The sequence below is a fragment of the Calonectris borealis genome, chromosome 15 (genome assembly GCF_964195595.1).
Source record: "Calonectris borealis chromosome 15, bCalBor7.hap1.2, whole genome shotgun sequence".
In the NCBI taxonomy this organism is placed as follows: domain Eukaryota; kingdom Metazoa; phylum Chordata; class Aves; order Procellariiformes; family Procellariidae; genus Calonectris; species Calonectris borealis.
The window spans coordinates 18,506,442-18,530,674 of NC_134326.1; the positions used below are offsets into that span (position 1 = coordinate 18,506,442).

Consider the following 24,233-nt stretch of genomic DNA (forward strand, 5'->3'; position numbering starts at 1 on the left):
TAAGTCAGAAGATAGGTGGATGTGTTAGTCTTTTGAAATATATTCAACTCTATGTGATACTACATTTTTTATCATACTTATTCTCTATATGTCTTTTATCTATATTGCATCTACAATGTACATATGTGTATCTGTATAAATGACGAAATCTTTACAATGTGCCTGCGTTTGTTCACAGAAGAGAAGAGAGAGCTTCTCTTTTTTATAAAAAGGGAAACTGTCTCTGCTGCCATATCAATTACTTCTGCTTAAGCATTTAACATTATTGTTGTTCTCTGTTCTACAGGGAAAAAAAAATCCCAGACAAATGCCTTTCCCCAGGCGAAGGAGTAAGACTGAAGCCCTTCTAGAGGGATGACGTTCAGCCTGCAAACTTGTTTTCTCCTCCACTGAGTGTTGCAATTGAGATCACTAAATTGATTCCTGAATGACTGAACAGTTTGTCTAGGAAAACAGCAAGAGAGGCTGAACACAGAGTGAACAGAGTCAGTGTGGAGTGAAGACAGGTAAAAGTAACTGTTTGTACAAGGATGGATAAGAAAACAGAAAATAGATTCGTTTTTGTTTTCACTGTCTTAGAACTTGAATAAAATGGAGTCTCAGCCTGTGCCAAAGTCTCCATTTTGAAGGCAATTCAAGGTGCGTCAATCCCCACACAGTGCATCTTTCTCCCTTCTCGTTGATGCTGACCTTCATTCTGCCTCTTCACACCATTACTGGTGGTGGAAGAGCCTCTGCCCACAAATTGCTCAGAGTCTTCCTTTGGCAGTCTTTCCCCTTCTCTCTCCATCTTTGTGAAAATCTCTGAAAAGCTATTTTATCTCTTGCTAACAAGCTGGCACTGAGACAGTTCCTCAAAATCATTTTGCTGCTTTAATGTTCTTTCACATAATAGTGTGTAATCTTTGTGCTGCTTGTAGCAATTCAGTATTTCTACGTGAATCGCACACCTCTTATTACTGCCTTTTTACATGGCATACACAGCAACCTCGTTCTCTGCTGAGGCAGCCACTTGTGTCTAGTGTTCTACTCTATTAGCAATGCTTTCTAGCTTATGGCATCGCCGCAGTTCTGCCTGGCCTACTGTAGAGCTAATAACGAGCATGCATCCAAACGTTAATTGCTATGCCTTGCTTTCAATGTTGATTTCTTTTCCTTACTGGAATCCATTGTGGGCATAAAAAAATCTCAGCAGTCTGTGATTTTTGCATTGCAAACTTTTAACTATACCCTAGGATTATAGTTCATATCTGCAAATGAGCGAGAGGAGGAGGGAAAATAATTCAGAAGAATAGGCTTTTTTAAAAAACATTTTCTTACGTTACAAATGTTAAGGTAGAAGTTGTTCCTATTGGTTCAGCTCTGGCAGGGGATGTCCTTGCGCTTACCGCTACACTGAGGACTCTGCGTCTCCAGGAGGGTGTTTCTGTGGGTGCTCGCAGAGAGGTGCTGCGATCTGTCCCTGCCTCCACAGCCCTGAGGAAGGCATCAGCCCCCTGCACCCATGTATCCTTTGAGATACACAAGGGTGCCATCAAATCCCACCCGTTTTTATCCCCAGCCTGGCACCTCTCCTTCAGAGGGGTCTCCATGCACCAGACCCCCAGGAAGCCTCACTGCTCAGCACCCAAGGGGGCAACCCTTGGGTCGCCGAGGTCCCATCACCTCTCGGGGGGCTTGCGTTGGGTTGAGGAGAGGTATTACTGAGGCTGTTCCCCACTGCAGGTCCTGGCATTCCTCGTGGCCACAGAGCAGATGGGTATATCCCCAGGAGGTCATAGAAGAGGAGGGAGGATGTCTACCAGTGCGCCTCGTGCCATGCCAAGTGTGAACTGGTTGCTCTCGTTTAACTGTCCTGACGCAAGGAGCTCTTTCCCCAGGTAATTTTCCAGTGATGCATCCAAATGCCTGTCCCACGTGCGCTCTCTTCATCCTTCGTGGGCAACCCATGCCATGCGGTGCTCCTTTTCACGGTCTCTCTGTCAGTGAGTGTTAGGTTAGTCCTATACTTTCTGTAATTAAGAAGAAACCAATACTTCTGGCTAATCCTCCGTACCATTTCCAGACCGCAGCGTGGGGCGCATCCTGTTTGCCAACCTTTCCCTTTATCTGTTGATGCCTTTTGGTTGCCCTCCTTTCAGGCCGAGTGCCAAGTATGAGGGGATCAGATCCCAGTGAGCTGCTCTTAGTTTACTGAGCGCTGGTCATATTGTGATCAGATTGTGCAGAAGAAATTAAGTTGTTTGAATGTATTTTATTAATATAGCTAATAAAAACCTGGAGCATTATGGGTGTTAAGCTCTTCAGTCATCTGAAATTTCCAGCCTTAAAAAGCATGAGAAGTTTTGCCTCTTTTTCTGTGTCACCAAAAACCTAAAAAGCACGTATTTTTTGTGGGGCTATTTACGGAATACCGTGGGCTGCTTCGTAGGAGATTTCAAGCCAACTGTCTTGATATTTTTAATTTACTGGTGGGACAAAAACAATGTACGAAAACCCATGATTGAATTCATTTACTACTACTTTTTAAAATACAAATAGTGCAGTTTGCTAGTTCTACGTCATAAGCCATAGAGAGCTGGCCTCTATTTTGAACTGTGTGACTGAGGAGAATTATCTTTCCCGAGAAGAAGTTTCACAAACTTTCAAATTATCAACATTACAGTGTAGTAAACGGCATAGAGAGCCTGAGGCCTTTTGCCACCCCCTCAGGGGAGGAAGATAAAGGTTATACGACTCTAATTATTCACACCACACAAAACCAGGAAATAAAGTGGGAGATCAAGCAAAGCACCTAGTCAGAGCAAAGAAGTTGCTACTGACACTTCAAAAACTGAAGGAGGTGGCATCCCAGGTCCAGCTCCTTCCCACATGATACTCTCAGAGCCATAGGGAAGGTGACATGCCAGATTGGAAGCAAAGGAGGAAGAAAAGGGGGAATATGGGGGGTGGTCTTAGTCAGACAAGGCACTGGTGCTTTGCAGAAAGGTGAAGCTTAGGTGCTGTTGACTACGGATGGGATTTGTACCTCAAGGAAAACTTATTTTCCTCTGAAATGAAATCAGGGTTCCCAGAATAAATGGGATGACAAAGCCCATGATTTTCCACTTTCCCTGTTGATATTTTCATGTGAAACAAAGAGCATGCATTGTGAAGGAAAATAGCTCTTCCTTTGTTCCATGGAGAAATGCAATAACCTTCCATAGATAAACAATTGAGCAAAAGTCTGTGAAGGGGCAGGGAGAGGGGGAGAAGATTATTTGCAGATAAAAGGCATTTTCTCATAAATGAGCAAGGTTCAGCTGTAACTCAAGAACTCAGTAACCAGTTCTGACGATGTTTCTCGGCAGCAACCATTCAAATTCCACTTATCTCAGAGTTTGTATTTATTAAATATTGCTTGTTCCACACAGATGATGCAAGAACCCATCACAAACATCCTCTGGTTTTCAGATGGTGCCTGCGAACTCGATAGGATTCTGGCAGGAAAATGGAAACCTGGAATGAGGTACAGTGTGGTAATACCACCCTTTAACATGAGGAGGCAGGGAAATTTGGGGTCTGTTTCCAGCCATCCCACTTACATCCACCAGGACCACTCAGTGTGCATAGGGGAAATGGACCTATAGCTCCTATTGACTTTCAGCTTAGAAGGATAGCACTTCTGTAGAAAACACTCATAGGTCCCATATATTGTCAGTGCAACCAGTGAAAGTTTAATAAGGTGCTTGGTGGTAGGGCTGCTAAAAGAGTAGCTATGAAACCATTTGATTTCTAAAAATCCCCAGGAGGACACATTGTGAGAAGTGAATAGTTACTAATAAGCTGCTTCCTCTGGCCTGTGTTGAAAAATGTGAAGGCGTTGTGTTTATCTGCACCACCTGGATTTGAAGGTCAAGTATTTTGCTCAGCACTGAAAAATGCAACCATCTTCAGAAGGCCTTGGTCTTGCTGCAGTATTCATGTGGCAGGTAAGATGATCACTTGCTCCCTGTGGCTGTGTGTGAAGTAAAAGGGGCTGTGATAGCGTTTATTTGTCTCCACTTTCCTTGCCTGTACCTAGGGTCATAACGTGAAGAAGTAAAGCAACTCCTCCTGATCTCCCCACCATCAGAACTCTGCTACTGCAATGCCACCATCCATGCAGCGAGGGGCATTTTCCTTCCTCTGCCCAGGGCAGAGAGGTTCCAGCGACACATTTGTGCCTCTCCAGTCCTTTGTATTCTCTGCCTCAGCTCTTTACCTATAGAAAATCCACAGCTCATCTAAATTCACTATGGATTTAGCAGGCACAAATGTTCCACAGAGTTTAAAAATCATTGCAGGAGCATTCAGCTCTGTAATAAACGTTTAATTCCTGAGCCATTAGGAATAATTTGCATAACAACTGATGCCTTAGCAGTTAAAGGAACCACCAAATCCTTCTCTTCTCTTGAAGCAGTTTTTATGCATCTGCAGCTTTTGAAATTAGCAGGGTTTCTCTTGAATTGGCATTAGAAATAGCGTGCTTTTTGAAATAACAAGGTGTTTAAAAATAACTGTGAGCTTTTACATAGTGCTCTCCTGTCACAGAGATCTACCCCATGCTGGTGGCGGTGCTGATGGACAAAGGGAGAGAGGACTCCAGCTGCAGAAGGTCTCAGCAGCACAGCTCGATCGGCGAGCCAAGCGGTGTCCCTTGATCTGTTGCAATGTCTCAGAATTTCCTTTATGCTGTGAATGTGTGATGCTTTGCATCTGACCTGCAGCTCACAGAAACCAGTAGCTGTCTGGGAATCAGCTTTTGTGAGACTTCTGTTGTTGCATTCGGTACTTTATTGGCAGGGAAAAGAGCTCTTAATGAATCTAAGTCAATCATTTCTCCCAAAGTACCTGGCATAATGGCATTTAAGCATGTGTTCAGCAAGAGTTTTACATTTTCTTAAATCAGGACTCCAAAGCTTGCCTGTAAAGTAAAAAAACCCCAAACCTACCTTTTTAACCTTTTTATCCATTTATTGTTGCTTCTTTATGACATATAAAGGTGGCTTGGAAGGTTAACTCCGCTTCTGTATAAACTGTTCTACTTGCATCTGTACACTAGAAATACCAGATTTTAGCCTCCCCATTTTGGTGCAGGACCCAGGGAGAACTGGAGAATCTTTGGGAATCAGCCAAAGAAACAAGATGGCAAAGCGAGTGTCTGGTCTGCACGAACATCTCACTTGCAAGGGATAAACGAATAAAAGGTTCAGCAAGCTTATACCACTGCTGCGGGTGGAGGGAGACTCAGCTCTAGATGCCAAAGACCAGCAGGCCACTTTGCTATCCCTGGCAGCTCTAGCACAAGGCAGCATTAACAAAGAGCTGTGGCTGTGACAGGAAGAAGGTTGGAGGGTTTTTTGTGATTTTTGGTGACCCAAGAAAAGAAATTAACAGATGGTGTTCAGCAATGGCCTTTTTAGAGAAATACAACATTTTTACAACCTATCTTTAGCCAGAACTAATATATGGATTAGCAGGATTAATTTGGTCGTAGGAATCCACTCAGGAAGGACAGAAAAACAGTTCTTCTGACCTGCACTAGATTTATCATATTTCAAAAAGCAGATCACTTGGGTAACACCTCCTCTGAAAATGCCTTGAAATTGCTTCAAGGGAGACTACAGCCTTCCTCCTCATCTCCGATCCCTCTAAGCACTTGCATTTGATAACCCTTGCCCGCTCCCTTCAATTATCTACATCTAATTTTCATATCCTGTTTTATTTCTCCAGCATAAGCACAGTCCCCTTCTGGGATGAATAGTGCTTCCCAGAGCTCCTGCAGCACAATGCAGGTGAATGCCAAGGAGTCTTGGGAAGAATCAAAGATGTGGAGATGTAACAGAACGATCTTACACACCTGCTGTAACACAGCAACTCAGCACCCACTAGCACAGCGTGGCCTCATTTATTTATATTGCTGCGGGAGCAAGAGACCTTTGTTGAGATCACAAAGAGAGAGTAAGGGAGAAGATAGAAGTTAATATGGACTGCAGCTCATTGAGTATTGTAATGAAACATAACTCCGGTTTTAATTTGATTGCTGAGGTTTGGTTGTCTTTGAATACTTCAGTCCTGCTTTAGGGCTCTCTAGGGACTGCTTTTGTGGGCAATGAATAAAAGGAACTGGGATATTGGATATCTTTCCTTTTCTTTATCTTGCCAAAAAGTTGAAATTTGGCAAACCTTTTGAAAAATAACTGGAAACAGAGCCTAAGCACAGTTGCTAACCGTTTCCTAGTAATTGGGGTGGGGCTTGGAGCTTTAGCTGTATCATAATTAGGTAATGACTGTATTTGTGGCCCTCGTTTGTGCAGGATGCTGGAGCTGATCTAGGCGCACCTGAGTAGGCAAGGAAGAGTCTCCTGGACAGAGTCACTCCAGGTAAGCTCTCCCTCGTCCATTCCCTGGGAGGTGGTTACATTGTGCAGCGAGATTAGCATCCCACGTCTAGCATAATTTAGGGAAGTTCAGTCCGTGAACCGGTTCTTGAAGGACAATCTTTGCCAACAACAAAGGTGGGACAGCAGGTTCTGGCCCTGCCTGAGGAGGGGAGCAGAGCTTCAAGCCTCAGCCCGTACTCAAAGTTATCTTGATTCCTTAACACTCGCTATAGCTGGTGCATCTTCTGAGTGGAGAAGCAGCCCTGAGGATGGTATCTGAGGAGCAGCTCAGCTGAGCAGATGTGTGTCTGACAGCAAAGAGAGAGAGAGAGAGAGGTCTGGTGTGTCCAAAGCTGCTGGGGGCGTTTCTGCTGTGCCCTCAGGAATTGCATAGTAACCACTGCCCTTTTGCGCAGACAGTAGCTTTTCTCTGGCTCCCGTGTAGTGAGTTGCAAGAGGACTTGCTCTTCTTGGGGGGTTCAAAATGATCCTCAGCAGTCCTTTCCCCACATGGAGTCAGTTGTAGGGAGAAGTATTTGATCTCTTTGCCCAAACTCAGCTCTCCAACTGGAAGTATGCATTGCTTCAAGAGAGAGAATGAGGACAAAAGACAAGGACACAGTGGCTGATCGAAAAACTGGGGAAAGCCTAAGACAAAACGAGGGCAGCAGACAGATTAGGGGTGTAGGTCTGGTCTAGTGACCCAGCTGCATGACTGAGCGAACATGTGGCTCTGCTAAGATGTTCCTTGATAGGTGCACTGCAGCAGAGGGCACCAGAAAGCAAGAAAAACTTTGGTCTGTGCTAACAGTTTGTAAAATACTAATGTCTTCATGGGTTACAAAGACTGAAGGTGCTGGTGATGGGATTGGCTTTGTGGGAAGGAATGACGAAGAAAGACTCGACAGTCCTCTGTTGCGTACTTTAACTTACCATAAACACAGGCAGCATAATGGCCACGAGCTCTCGGCATCCCGGCTCAAACCCACGCTGTGGCTGCCACTTTGGTGTAACTCCTGTCTGTGACAGAGGCACTTCAGTGGTATCTGATGGCCTTCCAGAATGCTGAGCGCTTGAGAGCTGCTTGAGATAGGGAAATTGGTCTCTATACACCTGTGCGCATCCTCTGAATCCTGCAGAGGATGCTCCTGGCACCTCTACAGTCACACTCAAACATTAAGCTTTTCTGTTGAGGGCGATGCTGTATTGCTATCTCACAGCCCTTTTCATCTGCGGAATGCCATCAGCATGACATGCTCATCCCCAGACCCCCCGCCGCGCTCTTACCCTCTACCTGCGCCTGACCCCCGCCAGGGGAGGGGACGGAGGGGACCACCGGGGCCTTCCCCAGCCCCTCTGCCCCGGCTCCGCTCCCCTTGCGCGGCAGGAGGCGGGAGGGAGGGGGCCGGGCTGAAGCCAGCCTGCTCCCGGCCCGCCCTCCTGCCGCCCCCGCCGTGGGAGGGGTCGGGCTGCGCGGGGCCGCCCCCGGCCGGTGCCGGTGCCCGTCCCCCGGTCCCTCGGGCGGGCGGGCGGGCGGTGCCTGTGGCGGGCGGCGCGGCGGAGGGGAGTTTCCAGGAAGTGGCCATATTGGATCCATTCAGCCGCATCCACCCGCGGCGGGGAGAGCCGCGCTCCCGCCGCCGGAGCCGCGCCAGCCCCGGCCATGGCCGCCACCGACCTGGAGCGCTTCTCGGTGAGCCGCGGGGAGGCGGCCCCCGCCCCGCTCCCCGCTCTCGTACGCGGGTCTCCTCGGGCAAATAACTTATTTTTTCCCCTTCGGAGGGGGTTGGAATCCGGCCGATGGCGGGGCCAGGGCAGCCGGGGGGGTGCGCCGGGCGCCGGCCCCGTGTGCGCGGCCGCTGCCCCGCCAGCCCCCTGCGTGTCCGCGGCGACCGGGGTGCCCGGCGGCGGCAGAGCCGGGGGGAGGCCGGCGGCTGCGGGGGCGGAATCATGGGTTTCGGCTGCGAGGGGGTCTTGGGAGAGGGGCGAAGCCGGTGTCCTCGGCGTCGGCAGGGTGCGGGGAGGGTCCTTGCGGGAGGTCCTGCCTTGCGCTGTGGGCTGGAGGGTACGGCGGGCTGGAAGGCTCCGAGGCCTCGGTGCTTGGTCTGATGCTGAAACCGGTAACGAAAGCCTTTCGTGACTCCCTCCTTGGATGTCAAGGTGCTCACAAGGGGTATCCGATATCCGTGTGTCTGCAGGCATAAAGTACCCCGCAACGAGGGGCGGAAAGAAATGGGGTCAGACCTTCCTAAATAAGAGTTGTTTACATACCACTGGTATCCAAACACTCTGAAACAGTGAGTAACTTAGCGGTGTGTATATAATACTGTGAGAGACACACTGATTCAAACACGGGTAAAGCAAACCCTTGAGGCTAACTGGTCTCTGAGCCAATGTATGAAGAATGCTGTACAGCAAATATGGAGCGTGACCTGTGCACCGCCGCCTCTCTGCAGCTCACATGTTGTATAACTGCTATCGGAAGTCAATCTGGCTAAAATCTGTGTCGGCTTAAAACTATTCTTTGTCTAAGGCTTGAATTTTTTGTTGTTGTTGGAAGGCTGTTACGATTAAATAGCTCGTGATGCGTCTTGCAGCCTTTCAGAGCTAAAAACATTTTTACCGCATTAAATAGCATAGCTCTCAAAAGTCAAAAATGTCTGGTGTGATATTGCTAAATAAATGGGAACAGCAGTGGTGGTTGTCTGAATTATAGGCATGCCGTTTGAGCACAAACAAGTCCTTGCTACTGTTTTCTCTGTAAACTACTTTTTGCCAAGAATCTCAAACTCTGCTTCATTTCTTTGAATCCTGGCCCAAAAGTTTCCAGCTCAAGAATGAATTTGCAAGACTGTAACTTCCATAAAGGAAAATTGATTGCGGGCTCTTATTTAAGAAAGCGAATGCTTCTAGACTCTGGAGAGAGGGGATTAAGGTAAAGCCTCAGTGGCAGGGAATGGAAACACCGTAACTGTCTCACTGCAATTCTTTCTGCGTTTGTATCATATATAAATACTTTTAACGTTAATTTGGTGTGCCTGTGCAGGTTTTCATAGGTGTTACGGGAACCTAAAATATTGCCTAGCCTGGGAGAAAATTAAACTTAATCTTGCATTCTTTGGTGTGGGTACTTTAATGCTCGGTGTACTTGTGTCAATACTCTGTCACTTTTATTTAAAAAAAAGAAAGGGGGGAAAAAAAAACGTTCCTGAAGGTGCTTGGCTCTCATTTGGGCACCAGAGTGAAATGGCTGGGCTCCAACATGACTTTAGTGCCCAACTCCATTAGGAGGAAATCTGCTTACTTTGTGCAGGGAGCTAGGGTGGGTTTATGGGGATCTACAGGCCCAGCAGATCTCTCTGCTGATCTTTGCCTTTGGACTAGTTTGCCTTTCGCCTGGAACCGCGGATCTGGCAGAAGCGAGTGGGAGAGCAACATCTCGTTTCTGTTTGATGTAGGGCAGAGGACTGTCCCAGCTGCTCTTTCCTTCCTCCTCAGCGCATGTCTCAGCTCTGATGCTGTTCCTCCAGCAGTATCATGGAAACTTCATGATTCAGGTGTTCTGAGTTGTTCTTTCTGCAGGGTTTACAGCTTTCTTGGTGCCACTTTATATGACCGTGCCTCGGTTTCCTGAGCATAAAGTCTGGGTGGGAATAGCTTGTTACTGCCAAGAAGAGGTGATGATAAATTCATTTCTTTTTGCCAGCTGTTTGTATCTGCAGTGGGAAGTAATGTTGAAAAAGCCTCTGAAGGAGGTTTTTGATACACAATAGGTCATGCTATTCAGATTGGTGAAGCTATTTATAAGTGTCCAGCTGACACTGACATCCTGGAATGTAGTGACCCTTAGGTTTGGATAATGTGTTTTGAAAACTCCCCAGATGCATGCTTCCCTTGTACAGTCCTCCAGAATGCCTCTGTCTCCAGCACAATAAAGTTCCCTTGAAGTGCTGCTGTTGGAAATGACCAACAAAAGCAAATGAAAGGAAGCTCGCCCATAGAAAGCTGCCTCTAAGGCAGCAGAATCACACCAGCGGTGCTCAAGACCGCCTTTGTTTTTTGTGAATGTAGTGCTTGTGAGAGAGATTGGCTTCAGCCCCTGGAGACTGAAGTTTTCTGCTGATCTGCCATGAGAATGTGGCTCACCACTGCTGTGTTCAGGGCTTGGTCTGCAGGCATCACTTCTAGATACCCAGGGCCAGTTGTCTTCATTACAGTTACCACCAGAGTGGAAAGAAAACTGATAAAGTTTGGTTCAATTATGAAATACTTTAATTTGTCATCAAAGCTCAGAGCTTCTCCATTGCCTGTTCTGGCCAGTATTGAGCTAGCACATGTGATGACTGTGTGCTGGAGCAGACACTGGCAGTATTAGCAAGGATGTTGGTATGTTGAGCGGGAAACAGCCCAACCACCACGTACAAGCAGAAGCCAGAAAGTGCATGAAATACAGCAGGGAAATGCAGAAGCTCTGGAGGAAGCTAGAAAAGCTGGAGGGAGAAAAAGTGACAGAGAAGCGACTGGAGATGCGCAGGAGAATAAATGGGATGAGATGCGAGACCGAGACTGTAAGACTATTTTGCTTTTGAGAAGCTTTTTCAAACCCCCAAATCTGTTGCTTTCTCTCTTCTTAAATAAAACCCATCCACCTGCCTCCCAAAATGCTGTCGCTTAACTATCTGCATTAACCCATTTTCTGACTTGGAGGTGCAAAGGCAGTGGCTTGGGCTCTAAACTAAGCAGCCGCATGCTCTCAGACGCATGCGTGTGAGGAGGAGCAGGTGTCCTCAGCCTTAAGGTTGGGCTGAGAATAAGAATTTAACACTACACCATAAGTTTTGAGAATGTCATGGCTGATTGCTTTGTGTGCATACTGTGACTGTGTGCACGGACAAGGGATTTACGAACATCGACGCCCGGTGAAGCGAGCACAGGATGCATGCACGTAGCTGTGTGTGAGCTGTGGTTGCGGGGCGGCTGTCTACGTGCAGCCCTGAGAAGATGTCACTTCATGTTAGTGATTGATAGTTAGGCTTTTACTGGTAGCTTTACTATAAATTAATGCCCCTTAGAAGATCTTGCCAGAAAAAACACCACTTTATACAGAGGAAAGCTGAACAACTTCTTCCTCGCTGGAAATAGACAATTAGATTTTTTTTTGTTGCAGCGAGCTGCTGAGCTGTGGCGGGGGGGTCTTGTCAGCTTGGTGTGAGCATTACCAGTTTACACACTACTGCCTTCTTGTGACCTGCTCCCAACTCTGTGGGAGGAGAGGGATCTTTGAGCGGTGCCTGTTCCTGCCATAACTGCCTGGGTTGTGATAAACTTCATGCATTTCTGCTGCTGCTGTTTTCTGTAAGCTCGCGTTTTCTCTTATTGACTGCACAGCCTAAACCTGCTTCCCTGTGTGGAGGGGCCAGTGTTAGACCTTAGTCCATGAAAGATGGGCGCGAGAAGGGGGTTGAGAACAGCTCTGTGTACTGTGGGTAGGGCAGAGTGGTTGCCAGAAGACTTATCGCTACAGGTCCTAAGCATAGCCTTACATTTTCTTCTAATCAAACTCTCAAGAAAAACGTTTCCATGGCTCGGTTCCAGTGGCAACTGGGGTTTGTTTGGATTTGGCTATTTTCCCGCCCTGTTTTTTGCCCAGCCAGCGTCACCATTTGGAAGTTCCAGGGTTAAATTTCCTTGTCTGTTTTTGCCGTTCAATTATTTTACCTTTAGCCTGGAAAAACTCAAGTGATCCCCCATGCAGCGTGGAACAGAAGTGACAGATTTTTCTCCAAGCTGGTAACATGCACCAGGAAGCGAGCCCAGCGGGAGCAGCCCTTTCCCTCCCTGCCCTGGCCAGCTCTTCTGCCTGTAGTGTATACTTTTTTGGGAAGGAGGGATGGGGAAAATGGTCTTCCACTGGAGGAGACAAATTGGTGGTTGCCTCTCCGAGCCCCGCAATCCCTCCCCGGGAGGCTCGCCTGTGCTCCTACAGGAAGCCAGCTCTGACTGTTTCAACCGCAGGACCAATTAGCTCAACCACAGTCCATCGCAGTTAAACACTTATTTTGAATGTATGCGCTGGGAACAAATGTTGCCCAGAAAAAGATTTTTTTTCCCCCCCCCCTTCCTCACTGTGGTGCTGGTGCTGTCGGTGAATTCGGAGTGTCTCTTCCTCTTGCAGCAGAGATGCAACATGTTGTTCTGCGTGGGAGCTCCAGAGCTGCTCTTAACCACTTGTAATCACAGCGAGCGCCGAGGCAGTGGGTGGAAGGATGTGAGCTGGCAAATGCTGAAGCTGTGTGTGCCCTCTGCATCGGCAAAACAAATGAAAGCCTGAAGAATAACGCTCTTTCAGGAGGCCGGCATGGTGTCAGGGCTCGTCGTCAGTGCTGTGGTGGCAGCTGTCAGCCAGTCTCCAGCGTTGCTGGAAGGCCAAAAGCTCCCTAAATATTATCTTCTGTAGCAGAATACCAGTGCTGTCGCCAGCTGCAGGGAGAGATGCAGCCCTGTCTCCGAGTGCCCCCGCTGTCCCCAGTCCGGTCATCTCAAGGCACCGCCGTGCAACCAGCTCTGGGGACTGGGCTGTTTCTCTGTCTGCAGGAGCAACGGCCGTGCTTGTCTCCTTTCCTTCTCGTGCTCCTTTGGCTTGGAGGTTGGGAGGGGAAGAAATGGCATGATGCTGAATGGGCTTGTGCAATTAAGAGGAAGAATTTGAGAGGCCATGGGACTGCGGCAGATATGCAGGGCGTGGGCACGCTGTTTCCACCCCGCCTGTGTAGGCTGGGGGCACATCTACGTGATTAACTTTGATTATTTAGAATGTGTCCTGGGCACATTTCAGGCTGTGGATGCGAGAAGCTGCCCTGCTTGTTTCAGATTAGCTGCAACCCTTAGAAATAATGTTGTCCTGTCCCATATTTGTGTTTTGGTGAGGTGGGGCCTGTGTGTTCATGCATAGCCTGCTTGTTTCTCCCCTTCCCCAGATCTGTGTAGCTGCAGCGAGCTCTGGGTTTATACCTGTAGCTTTGCATTTGTATTCGTGTATCGTAAAAGTGTCAGATGGGTGGGAGAGCCCAGTTCTGCTCCCAGAGCAGCTCAAGTGAGGAAAAAGATCCTGAAGGTGCTGCTTCTCCTCAGTCCCAGCCATGTGCTTTCCTTCCAGAGCCTCTTCTCTGGCGTAAGTGGTGCTTGCCTCCGACTTGTGACATTTGGATGCAAAAGGTGGAGCCAGACAGGGAATCAGCACCCTCCAAAATGGGGTGACAGTGGAGATTTTCAGAGCGGTGGGGGAGAACAGTGTCAGTGAGAACCACAGGCTTCCCAGCTACGTCCCTAGTCGCCGGTCTCGGCTTGCGGGCTGACCAGGGCCTGTGGGGTCAGGGTTGTGGAGGCACCACTTTGTTTAGATGTTCAGATTCCTTTGTGAAGCCAAAAAGCGTCCGTCTCCCACACACATGAAATTCCAGAGATGTCAGACGGCTAGAGAGAGGTTCCCATGGAGCACCCTGCCTCAGGGCTCTTGCCCTCTCTGGCTCGCACAGCCTCAAAACCAGACTGTCGCAGGGAGCTGCGGAGCGAGAGAGCCTGTGCTGGATTTCTATCGAGGGAGTTGGGACTGCTCCCATCCTCTCCCCGCTGCTGCATGAGGTGCTGTGGTGAGTCTGTGCCACCGCGGCATTACGTGTGCAAAGAAGCATGCGGGGAATGCATCCGGAGTCCTCCACAGGCAACGAGCGTTTCAGCTGGTTCTTGCTTTAACAGAGAGGCAAGACACATCTCTCAGCTTCTGCTCGGCTGAGTTCGTGTCTGCCTGCAAAGGACTGTACAGGCATGCCTTCAACTCTGGGCTGGCGTGAAGCATGTTCCCAGAGCTCTTGTTGTTCACGCTGGAAAATTGAACCTTCCACAGCAGCAGCCAGGGCTGCTCAGGTCAGTTGCTGGGAGAGGAGACTGACCGCGCGGTGTTCAATAACATATATATTCCTGCAGGTGCCCGGCGCCTGCGGGACAGCACTGCAATTGCAGGGCAGCTCGGGTCAGAGGGACATTGCTGGGTGTCTCGTCCAGACCTTGCTTCCAGCAGGCTGCTCCGGGCCTTGGATGCTAATCCAAGTTGATCCTGGCTTTCAGCTCTGCCACAGTAAAAAGGTTGCCTGAAAAAGGGCTGCCAGAGCTGGCCTCCCAGGAATGCTCTCCTTCCCTCGTCTTCTGCACCAAAGATGTTTCCAGCTCGTATTGGTGAATATAGATTTATTCTGTAGTTTCATACAGAATGAATAGCTCTTTCAGCTTATCTTTTTGCTACACACTTTTTTCACATAGAGGTTTTCTTTTCTTTTTCTGTTGCCTTGAGTCTTCAGATTAAAGGTATTCTGTGCTAATATACTTTGAGGCTTTCTGGAGGCATGTGTTAATAGGATATATAGCAGTCAGCTTATTAGCATGATGACTTTGGTTTCGCTCTTGGAGCCGAGTGGCTGTGGTATGTAAAACTTCTCTTTCTGGTGTCTTCCAGGCAGTACCACAAGGAGACTTGTCCAGCAGCTGGAAGTGCTTGCGGAGATGCTGCGAGATGGTTGCATAAGGCAAACTGGGAAAAAGCATACAGTGGTGACCAAAACTCTTGGGTTCCCATTATATCTCTGTTCCCTTGTCTAAAAATACACTGAATAATAGTATTTATTGTAATCAGGCAATAAATTCTGGAAACTTATGTGGGAATTAGCTATGTTTATTTTAAGTGGTAACTAAAACAAATAATCTTGTGGCTGATATCCAGCATGGCTTGTTCGGCATGGTGGAGATCCGGATCCTTTTTCCTTCTCCAACATTTCTTTTAAACTGTCCCAAGCCACTCCTTAGGGGTAGGCACTGAGTTTCTCTCTTGGCTTTGTCCCATGGCCATTTGTATTTGCCAGGTGTCTCCTCCTCTTCCTTGTGGTCTGATGGTGGGGAAGCGAAGAGGTCCTGCTGGTCAGATCAGTTGAGTGCAAGCTGGGAATGCATCTGCTGCCTTGGGTGAACTTGGGAAAGTCTCTTACTAGATAAGGTGATAAGATCAGTCTCTTGTCAGGGTTAATTGTGAAATTCCATTAAATTAAAAGCCTCGGCACCTTCTGAATAAATAATTTTGAAAAGAAACGAACTGGGGTAGTCTGGTGTGTTCTTGTTTATCTATATTTTTGGGTTCTTTTAAAACAGGCTGAAGGAAAAGTTATATTTGTGTTTTGGACTTTGCTGTCTTGGTTTTGAATAGCTCATGGAGGATGGAATTTTCAGGCTGACGAAAAGCTGAACTTTCTCATCCTTTAAGGTCATTTTGAAGGAAATGTCTCTCATTTTTCGTTCCATAGTTTTCTCTGTTTTAACGAACTTTCCTTATTCTCAGAGGCAACATTCATGTTTGCAAAACATTGCGTGCATAATGCCCGGCAAATCCTGTTTTGCTCATTTGTAAACTCTCATCCAGGGCTTGTGATAGGGACAAAATGCATGTTTAATCATTTCTTAATTAAGAGAGACCTCACAATTAATTAAATAATTTCCCTATAAATGTTATAGGGAAATTGCTAAATAACAGCTTAAGAAAAGGAAGCACGTGGGAATTTTGCTCTTAGCGTAAAAAGTCAGAGAGGAATTTAAGCCAGAAACAGTCAGTTTGTTTGCAGAAAATTAAAACTGATGTTGCATTCACAGGTTGTGAATGTATCATCTTGGATGTATGTTGTATAAGAAAAGATGAGAAGCTTTACTCTCCCTTCAAACTTAGCTCTGAAAGTCAGCAAAAACTGATGTTTTAAGCCTGTGCCAATTCATTTGCTTCTGTAGATGTGTGTAGGATTTTTATTTTATGTTTTGTGGGATTTTTTTTGTGGTGTTTTTTGTGGGTTTTTTTTTTTTTTTTTAGAGGAGGAAAGGCTTCTGAGACTGAAGCAAAGCTGAAGGCAGTGCCTGCAGTTCAGCTGTTTGCTTGCAAATGTTAATGTGAGCAGGCTGGTGCAGAAGGGGAATATGTCGAGTGTGCAGATCCCTGCTCCTGGCTTGCTGCTGGGAGAGCTCGGCGTCCGGCATATTGCTGGGATATCGGTACAAGGTGTGCCACAGGAATCAAAACACAGCTTTGGCACCAGTAGCTTGGATACAGGAAGGCAGTTAAGGAGTTTGCCTAAGGAGTTCTTCCCTTAAAAGGAGTTTTGCTTTCTCGCTTCAGTCCCTGTCCACCTTCTTATGGGTAGGTGACTACAGTGCGTGTTCAGCACGCTGGATTTTCACAGGTGTGCAGCAGAGCGTTTTCTTCCCCAAGACCAGCCTGGGTCATATGGGATGTTGTGAAACACTGATACTGGACCAGTGATTTTGGTTTTTTTTTTTATTTTTGTTTTGCCAAGACATTTAGGTGCTGGAGCGTGTCCAAAGAAGGGCAACGAAGCTGGTGAAGGGCCTGGAGCACAAGTCTGATGGGGAGCGGCTGAGGGAACTGGGGGTGTTTAGCCTGGAGAAGAGGAGGCTGGGGGGAGACCTCATCGCGCTCTACAACTGCCTGAAAGGAGGTTGTAGTGAGGTGGGGGTTGGTGTCTTCTCCCAAGTAACAAGTGATAGGACAAGAGGAAATGGCCTCAAGTTGCGCCAGGGGAGGTTTAGGTTGGACATTAGGAAAAATTTCATCATTGAAAGGGTTGTCAAGCACTGGAACAGGCTGCCCAGGGAGGTGGTGGAGTCACCATCCCTGGAAGTATTTAAAAGCCGTGTAGATGTGGTGCTTAGGGGACGTGGTTTAGTGGTGGACTTGGCAGTGCTAGGTTAACGGTTAGACTTGATGATTTTAAAGGTCTCTTCTAACCTAAGCAATTCTATGATTCTATAAGATGCTGAGCATCGCTCTTCGCAATGCCCTCACTGGTCTCAGGGTTTATGAACAGCTCTTAAAAATGGGTCCAAAAGCTTTCAAGAAAGGCATCACTTCAGGCAACGTAACCTTTAGTTAGCCATAAAGGAGAGAACCTCAGCTTTTGAGTGTTCTTGCCTCTGTAATGTAGAGTGGCTTTCATATTTCTTTGGCGTGTCTTGGTGGTAACTCCATATCTGGTTTCTTCAGTGATGTTTTTGCCTGCCTGGAGTGCAGCTGGGAGCCGGGAGGGTTGTGAATAAAGGCTTGAGTGTCTGGGAAAATTCTTGGCATTCTTAGGAGAGCGGTTTAAAGGGGGGCTGGGAATGGTGTTTTTTTTAGTGTGAGGTTTTTATTGGGGGAGACTGCAGTGTGGGCTGGGAGCTTGTTGTGAGCATGAAGCAACTGGAGATGACTGAAATGGTGTCGTGTACGTGGAGGGATGGCTCAGACTTGGCTGTGCTCTGGCGTGCTCTGTGTTGGAAAAGAGAAGGAAGTGAAGGGCACTGGGACTTTGCCCTGTGCTGGAAGGAAGAGCAGTGTTAGGCATCTCAATATTACACTTTACAGTTCTTTAGGGCTGCCACAGTGGGGAAAACGCTGTCGCCCTCCCCGCACATAGAGCAGGCAGAGTTGCTCACGCCATCCGAGATGTGTCCTGTTTGACTGGCCACGTACCACCACCAGGGTGGACCGGGGTGAGAGGTAGCAGAGAAGCCGACGCACAGCAGGTTGCTATTGTAAGGCACATGGTAAATCAGCATAAACCCCACATCTAAAACTATCTCTGTAGGGTTTGGGGTTTTTTTCTTCCTTTCTTCTTCCCCCAGCCTATTATTAAGTGTTCCACAATGGGGATCTGGAATTTTGAGTACATGCTTAAGATTAACTGAAAACCTTCAGAGTTGCGTATGTGCTTGCACTTTGCAAATCTGCTTGAGATTAGGTGGCATTTAGGTGCGACAATCTTAGCCTAAGAGGTGCTGAGATCTCCACTGACCAGCCCCGTGCTTCCTTTCATCTCCAGTGCCAAAGTCACCCATGAGGTCACGCTTACTGCGCCTAAGCCCTCTGTCAAGACTTATTGTGCTCAGCGTCCTCTGACTGTTGTTAGACAACTTCAAATCTGGTCTCATTAACTCTCTTGGGCCATCTCTTTCTGCTTTGTAGACTGCAAAGTGCAAGCGCATTCATTGATGCTGTAATACATCTAATAGTCCTTAGCCTGGAAAGAAAGATAATATTTTGGTGTGTGGTAGTGTCTATTTTGAATGTTGCTAGCACCATAGAGGTGCTTTTGCAATCTCAGGTGTGGTGTTGCTGTTACCCCTCAGGTGCTGAGCTTGGCAAAAGAAATGTTTTCTTCGTGGAAACCGGAGTCTGTATTTGCTGCTGTTTCTTTGCAAATGTCAAGTGGCATTTTGTTGAGCCAGTATTCAGAGATGGGGTAGGATCTCCTGAGAGAGGTGATTTGCCAGATTTTTCTGCATTGATCCGGAAATTGGGCCAAGCCCCAGGGAGTGCCTGCTTGGACAAAGAAGCTCAATTTGGCTTCTGACACTGTTTGCCCAAAGGTCTCTAGGCAAGTATTCAACTGCTGCATGACTCAGTTTACTTGTGAAATGACGATAAAACTACCAGCGCCTCTGTAAGGAGTCTTGCAGGGACCGGTGTTTGGGCGAGGTGCCCTCACATCACACAGTTGCGGGGTTGGGGTAGGGACCCTGTGTGTGCTGGACCCTGAAGCAGACCTCTCTGTTCTGTGGGGTTGTGGGCAGTTTGACTTGCCCTGCCTGGTCTGAGAGGGGCCAGGCAACGCCAGCAGTGTGGCTGCTCATGGTGCCAGCGTGCGTGAGCCTGTACGTGGGACCAGCTTGCTCTGCTTGGATTTAATAAACAGCCAGATCTCATTCAATGCTTTCTCTGCTCAGTTGCAAGTGAGACTCCATGCATCAGGACCGAATAATTTCCTGATTCCATGCATTTCCATTCAGAAGACAAGGGAAATAACATCCTACAAACCCCACTGGGATACGTATTAATCTCCGTTGCACGCACTGTTGTGGTGGTGGATTGTGGATGGGGAATCAAGAAGGTGAAGTCATTGCTTTGTGACTAACAGCAGTCCCCAGCTGCGCCGGGTGCCGAGCCGGCCCCTGCAGAGCGATGACCGCTCCGTCCCGCCACGGGAACGCTGCCAAAGGTGCCGCAGCCGTGCAGAGCGGGGCCCGCGGGAGCTCTCCCTGCTCTTCCTCTTGCTGGTCTCTGAGTCATGTTGATCGGGGAGCTGCAATCTGTCTGCTAGCGCTGTTTTATCTTTCTGTTTTGATTTGATTGTAAATGGGAAGGGAGAGGATCTGTCTGTGCTCTGCACTTTGCAGGGTGCCTGGCACGCTGATCTGTGACTCCACGTCTGCGTGTGCTACTGCAGTGCGAAACGACGCGCCCGTGGGTATATCCAGTACTATAGAGCTACTGCAAGGCATTGGTGTGAAGGTAGCGGACTGTAGCCAGGTTGGAGGGGGACCCACGCTGCAAAGTCCGGAGGATTTGGTGTTATTTAAGGTCAAGATATAATCTAGGATTGAGGAATTTATAAACAACAGTGTGCCTCACTAGTGGGAATTGAAGCACTATGGAAAAGTGCTGAGCAGGTGTTGTGTTGTTGCCTCTTGCTATTTTATGAGCGTGTGTGGAAAACGTAAATGGAAAAAGCCTGGGAAGAGAGGAACCTGAAATACCGCTGCCTGTGAGCTCTTGGAACAAGAAAGCTCTCATCCAAACGGCCGTGCCTCTCCCCTGCGCGTGGGGTTGGCTTTTGGGGGGCTGCAGCCTGGCCACAGCTCAGGGAGACCCCGGATCGGCAGTGCGAAGCCTATGGAGGTGCTGGCAGGAGCATTTGGGAGTAGCGGATACCTTTGGGTTGAAGGTCATTGCTCAAGTGTTAGCCTTTTCATTTAGCAGAAGGAAGAAAGGAATGAGTTTCCCCTCCTTTTTTCTCTGTAGGCCTTTGCTGTTTTGCCTTGGAAAGCATCAACTGTTCATCTTTCTTGTTCGTGTTTTGTTGGACTGTAGAAATAGGAAAAGGCACCTTAGATACAGAAGAGTGCTGTCTTATCCCTCAGGGTAGAAAACCAGTGATTTTTGGTTTTTCTCTTACTTCTACAGGGCATATTCACAAGTTGCTTGTATGTTTTATATTACAGCTCTCATCAGGCCAAAAAACCCCCGAATATCACCATTTAAAAAAAAAAAGCACTTTTTATGATTGTGGCATTCAATTACATTTTTGGTTACCCATATGCTTTGACCTGCTTCATTCAGAAAAACAAAACTCTGAGGGTTGTCTCAAGCAGAAAACACAAGCATATGTCACCAAAGAGCACTTCTTGTTGAGATTAATTGAAAGATGATACTTCTCAATATCTTTTTTCTTTTTTTTTTTTTTAACCAACTGATGTCAGAATGGTCTTTTATATCCAAATTCCAGTCTGTTCATACTGCTCCTGGTGTGGAAGCAAGGAGAACAGGGGCAGCACATCTAAAAGCAGAGTGAGCTGCTCTACTCTGCGCCAGGAGCCCCAGCTAGGAAAGCTATGCAGAGGGGCAGCTGAATGTGGAGCTGATCTTCTCGCTGCTGACGTCCCCCATGGGTTGCACAGGCAGTGATAAAGCCACTTTTCCTGGGAGAAGTTGCTGAAAAATGTAATGACGCAAAGCGAAACTGATGCTAATTTGGAGGTGAAGCATGAAGATCCTGGAAGAAGAGATACTGTGATCAGATTTTTATTTTTTAAAGGATCGTAGGCACACTGGTTGATGCTGTAGTCTGTGCCACTTCTCCTCACAGGTTTTTTTAATCCCTCTGTCTGCTAGGAAAAGCCTAATTAGTATGTGAATACTGAATTGACCCTCCTACAGGGATCTGGATTTGGTTTCTCTGATTGTGATTCTCTGTCTTTTCTTGTATCACTTGCAATAAAGGGCCAACTAATATATCATCTTCTACGGATGTGGTTTGTGGCCAGCTGCCCGCAGCGTTGCTGCCCCGCTTCCTCCCAGCCCTGCGGTCCTGCTGCATGGCACGGTTTGTGGGACCCTGCTGTGGATGGGCTTAGGAAGCTGATGTGGGTTTGAAATGCTGTTTTCGGTTCCCTGGGCAGCTTCGTGCAGGTGTGGCCGCAGGAATGGGCCAGCGTGCCGTCGTGCATCCCAAGTGCATCCCCAGCCTCCAGCGGAGCATGGCCGGGAGCCGGGGTGGCTGGTGCCTTACAGCAGGTTTGAAGCACTATGTTTAGAGGTTTCTTTTTGGTTCTTGTGGTGCTCAACTAAATATGGCCATCTGTGCTACCAAGGGCACATCTGTCTTTCTGCTGCATGCCAGGAGAAGGGTCCTGTGACGTAGCTGTTGAAGCAGAGCCAAAGATCGATTTTTCCCATTCCCATGGCTGTGCCCCCAGATACCATTTTTGCGCCTGTTGCTTTGACGGACTCTGCTGCTTGGCCCGGCCAGAGCATCTGTGAAAATGTTTAAAGGACCTTGGATTAATGAATACTGCTCTGACCTTCTGATGACTCTTTGGTTTCTCACCAAATTCCAGATTCAAAATACAAATTATCCCCTCGTCTCTCTGCTTCAAGCCCTGAAGATCAGCTCAAGGCACAGAAGATCTTCAAAGAGCGTGTTCAAAGGCTCCAAGTAAAACCCGGGTAGCTGCCCATCATAGGATGCCATTAGTGACCCAAGAAGTGATGTTCAGGGCTGCAGTTGCTGTTTGTGGTGGGAGTTCACACTCGGAGCCATCCCAAACTCTTAATTATCATGTTGCAAAATGATCAAATGGGCTTCAGGAAAGGTTGGCTCATGGTTATTTGCAGCTGCAGGATGGGGTCTTGTCTGGTAAGAAGCAGGAGAGTCGTCTCTCCAGGCTGTGAGATGAGGGCCCTAATTCTCATCGGGCGTTGCAGAGGGTGGGAGTGTTGCAGAGACCAGTGCAACTGGAAAGGGCAGGGCTGTGTTTCTGCCTGGCTCTCGCCATGGCTGATCCCATCCAGCTCTGCCATGTAACCTGCCTGCTCCTCTCCTGTAGGGCAGTCGCATCGCTGGCACCAAACACGGAAAAAGTCCTGCTGAAATTCTTAGCTTTTTTTTAAAACAAAACCAACAAGAAAACCCTACATTGCTGCATTACTGCCGCCCTCGTTTGTTGCAGCATTTATATTGTGGACTGATTATTTATGCTGAGTGTTGCAGGCTGGCTCCTTCTGCTGGAAAGAATTCAATTTTGAGTGTGACCTTGTTGTCTTTACTAGCAGGTGAACTGTGTCAAGCTGTCCTTGAGCTAGCCTGGGTGGGTGGGAGCTGGCCAGAAGGGTTAGTCATTCGGGTGAGACTCACAAATCAGTTGCAGGTAGATGCAGGAAGAAGTGCCGGTGGTTGCTCATCGGGGTGGTGGGTGGGTTCCTCTCCAGGGCAGGTCAACACACTAAACAACACAAGTGAGCAGAAAAATTGCTTGTATTCGCAAGGCTGTCAAGTTTGTAAGCTCAATGGATTGGAGGGAAAGAATAAAACGAGAAAACTTTTTTTTTTAAATTTCTTTCTTTTCTTAGTCTTATTACTTTCCAGCAGTTGTTGCTGTTGTTTGTCCTAACACAGCAACAATAGCAAAATCCCTTTGGAAGCTGAATGACAGCTGAATGCATTGCAAGCACAGCAAATGGTTTTCTGCTTTGGTATCAGCAGCGTCTTGGACTTGAACCAGATTATTATTGCTGCTTACAGAAATAAAAGGAAACTGTGCATTTCAAGGTCACTGACAAAAATATTTCACTGAAGATTGGCTCGTTGGTTTAGCAGCTTTAAGAGATGGTGAGCAGTTTTGAGTAAGTTATTCTTGCCCTGTAAAAAACAGCGACTAAACGCCAAAAAAAGAAGAGAAAAAGAAAGCCCTGTGTGAACGCATTTGGGTTTCCGCCGGCTGAAGCATGACTGAGTTCTCAATGCAGCCTTGCCTAGCTGGAGCCTATTTTAAAATGCAGCCTTGCCGAGCTGGAGCCTATTTTAAAATCCCGAGCAGTGGTGCTGCCTGTTGCCTGGAAACCTCCTCCCAGCCTCAGGCACTCTCAGCCTAATCATAGTCATCGGCAGCCTTTATTTATTTCCCATCCAAAATGTCATCCCAGGCTTCTGGTTTGTGTTTTTGTTTCCTTGGTTTTGTTTATTATTTAAAATGAAAAGATGCAAAATGTAACCATCAAACGCGGTAACTTTCTGTGGGAACGGCTTGCTTGGCTGTCACCGCATTGCAGTGGTGGAAACTGGCATTTTAAGCTCTGTGAGGTGGTGGCTCGAAGGTGCAGGGGGAGAGGAGAAGTGGGGGCTGAGGGGATGGGGCTGAGAGCCCGAGGAAGCCCCCCGAGCTCTGCTGATGCCAGGTCTCAGCCATGCAGTGACTTTCTGTACCTTGTGGCGGTCCCCTCCTCCTTAAGAGGGGGAAAAAAAACAAAACCCAAACCTAAACAACTCTGAGCCCTTTCCCAGCACACTTGTGTCCAAATTTCCCTTTCTGGTGTGGTTGCACCATCCCGTGCCGGATCTGCGGTTCAGCGTTGGGCTGCCTGGATCAGCACGGACTGGCTTTTCTCCCTGTGTGCTGGGGAATCGTCCTGCAGTTGGGGTCTGTCCCTGCAGAGGTGTTAGTCTGAGCTTTAGCAGCTCAGAGTGGTGACAGATGAACGGAAAAAAGTTTAACTTGGAGTTTTCCCTGTCTTAGGGGCCTTTTTTAATTCACCTAAACTCTTGGCCACCTTAAAACCTTAATTGATGCCGTCTCTCCCACAGGAAAACTTTAAATGATTGCTGTTTCCGCTTAGTTAGCGAGTGCGATCGATCCTGATGGGATGAAACAGAATTGATCGCAGGAGCCCAGCTACGATTTGGTTGTGTT

General features: G+C 47.7%; 1 protein-coding gene across 6 annotated transcripts in view; it reads left to right on the forward strand.

The window, feature by feature from the left end:
• The first annotated feature begins 7,876 nt into the window (after positions 1–7,876).
• Positions 7,877–24,233, forward strand: part of SEPTIN8 (septin 8) — a 47,787-nt gene continuing 31,430 nt past the window's right edge. For 3 of the 6 annotated variants that reach the window (XM_075164512.1, XM_075164506.1, XM_075164508.1), the window contains exon 1: positions 7,940–8,097. In XM_075164512.1, the coding sequence (XP_075020613.1) occupies positions 8,068–8,097 (30 nt within the window). In that variant the 5' untranslated portion in view covers positions 7,940–8,067. Of the gene's footprint in view, positions 8,098–24,233 lie in introns of all 6 variants that reach the window. The other 3 variants (XM_075164507.1, XM_075164509.1, XM_075164511.1) reach the window with 2 other exon arrangements.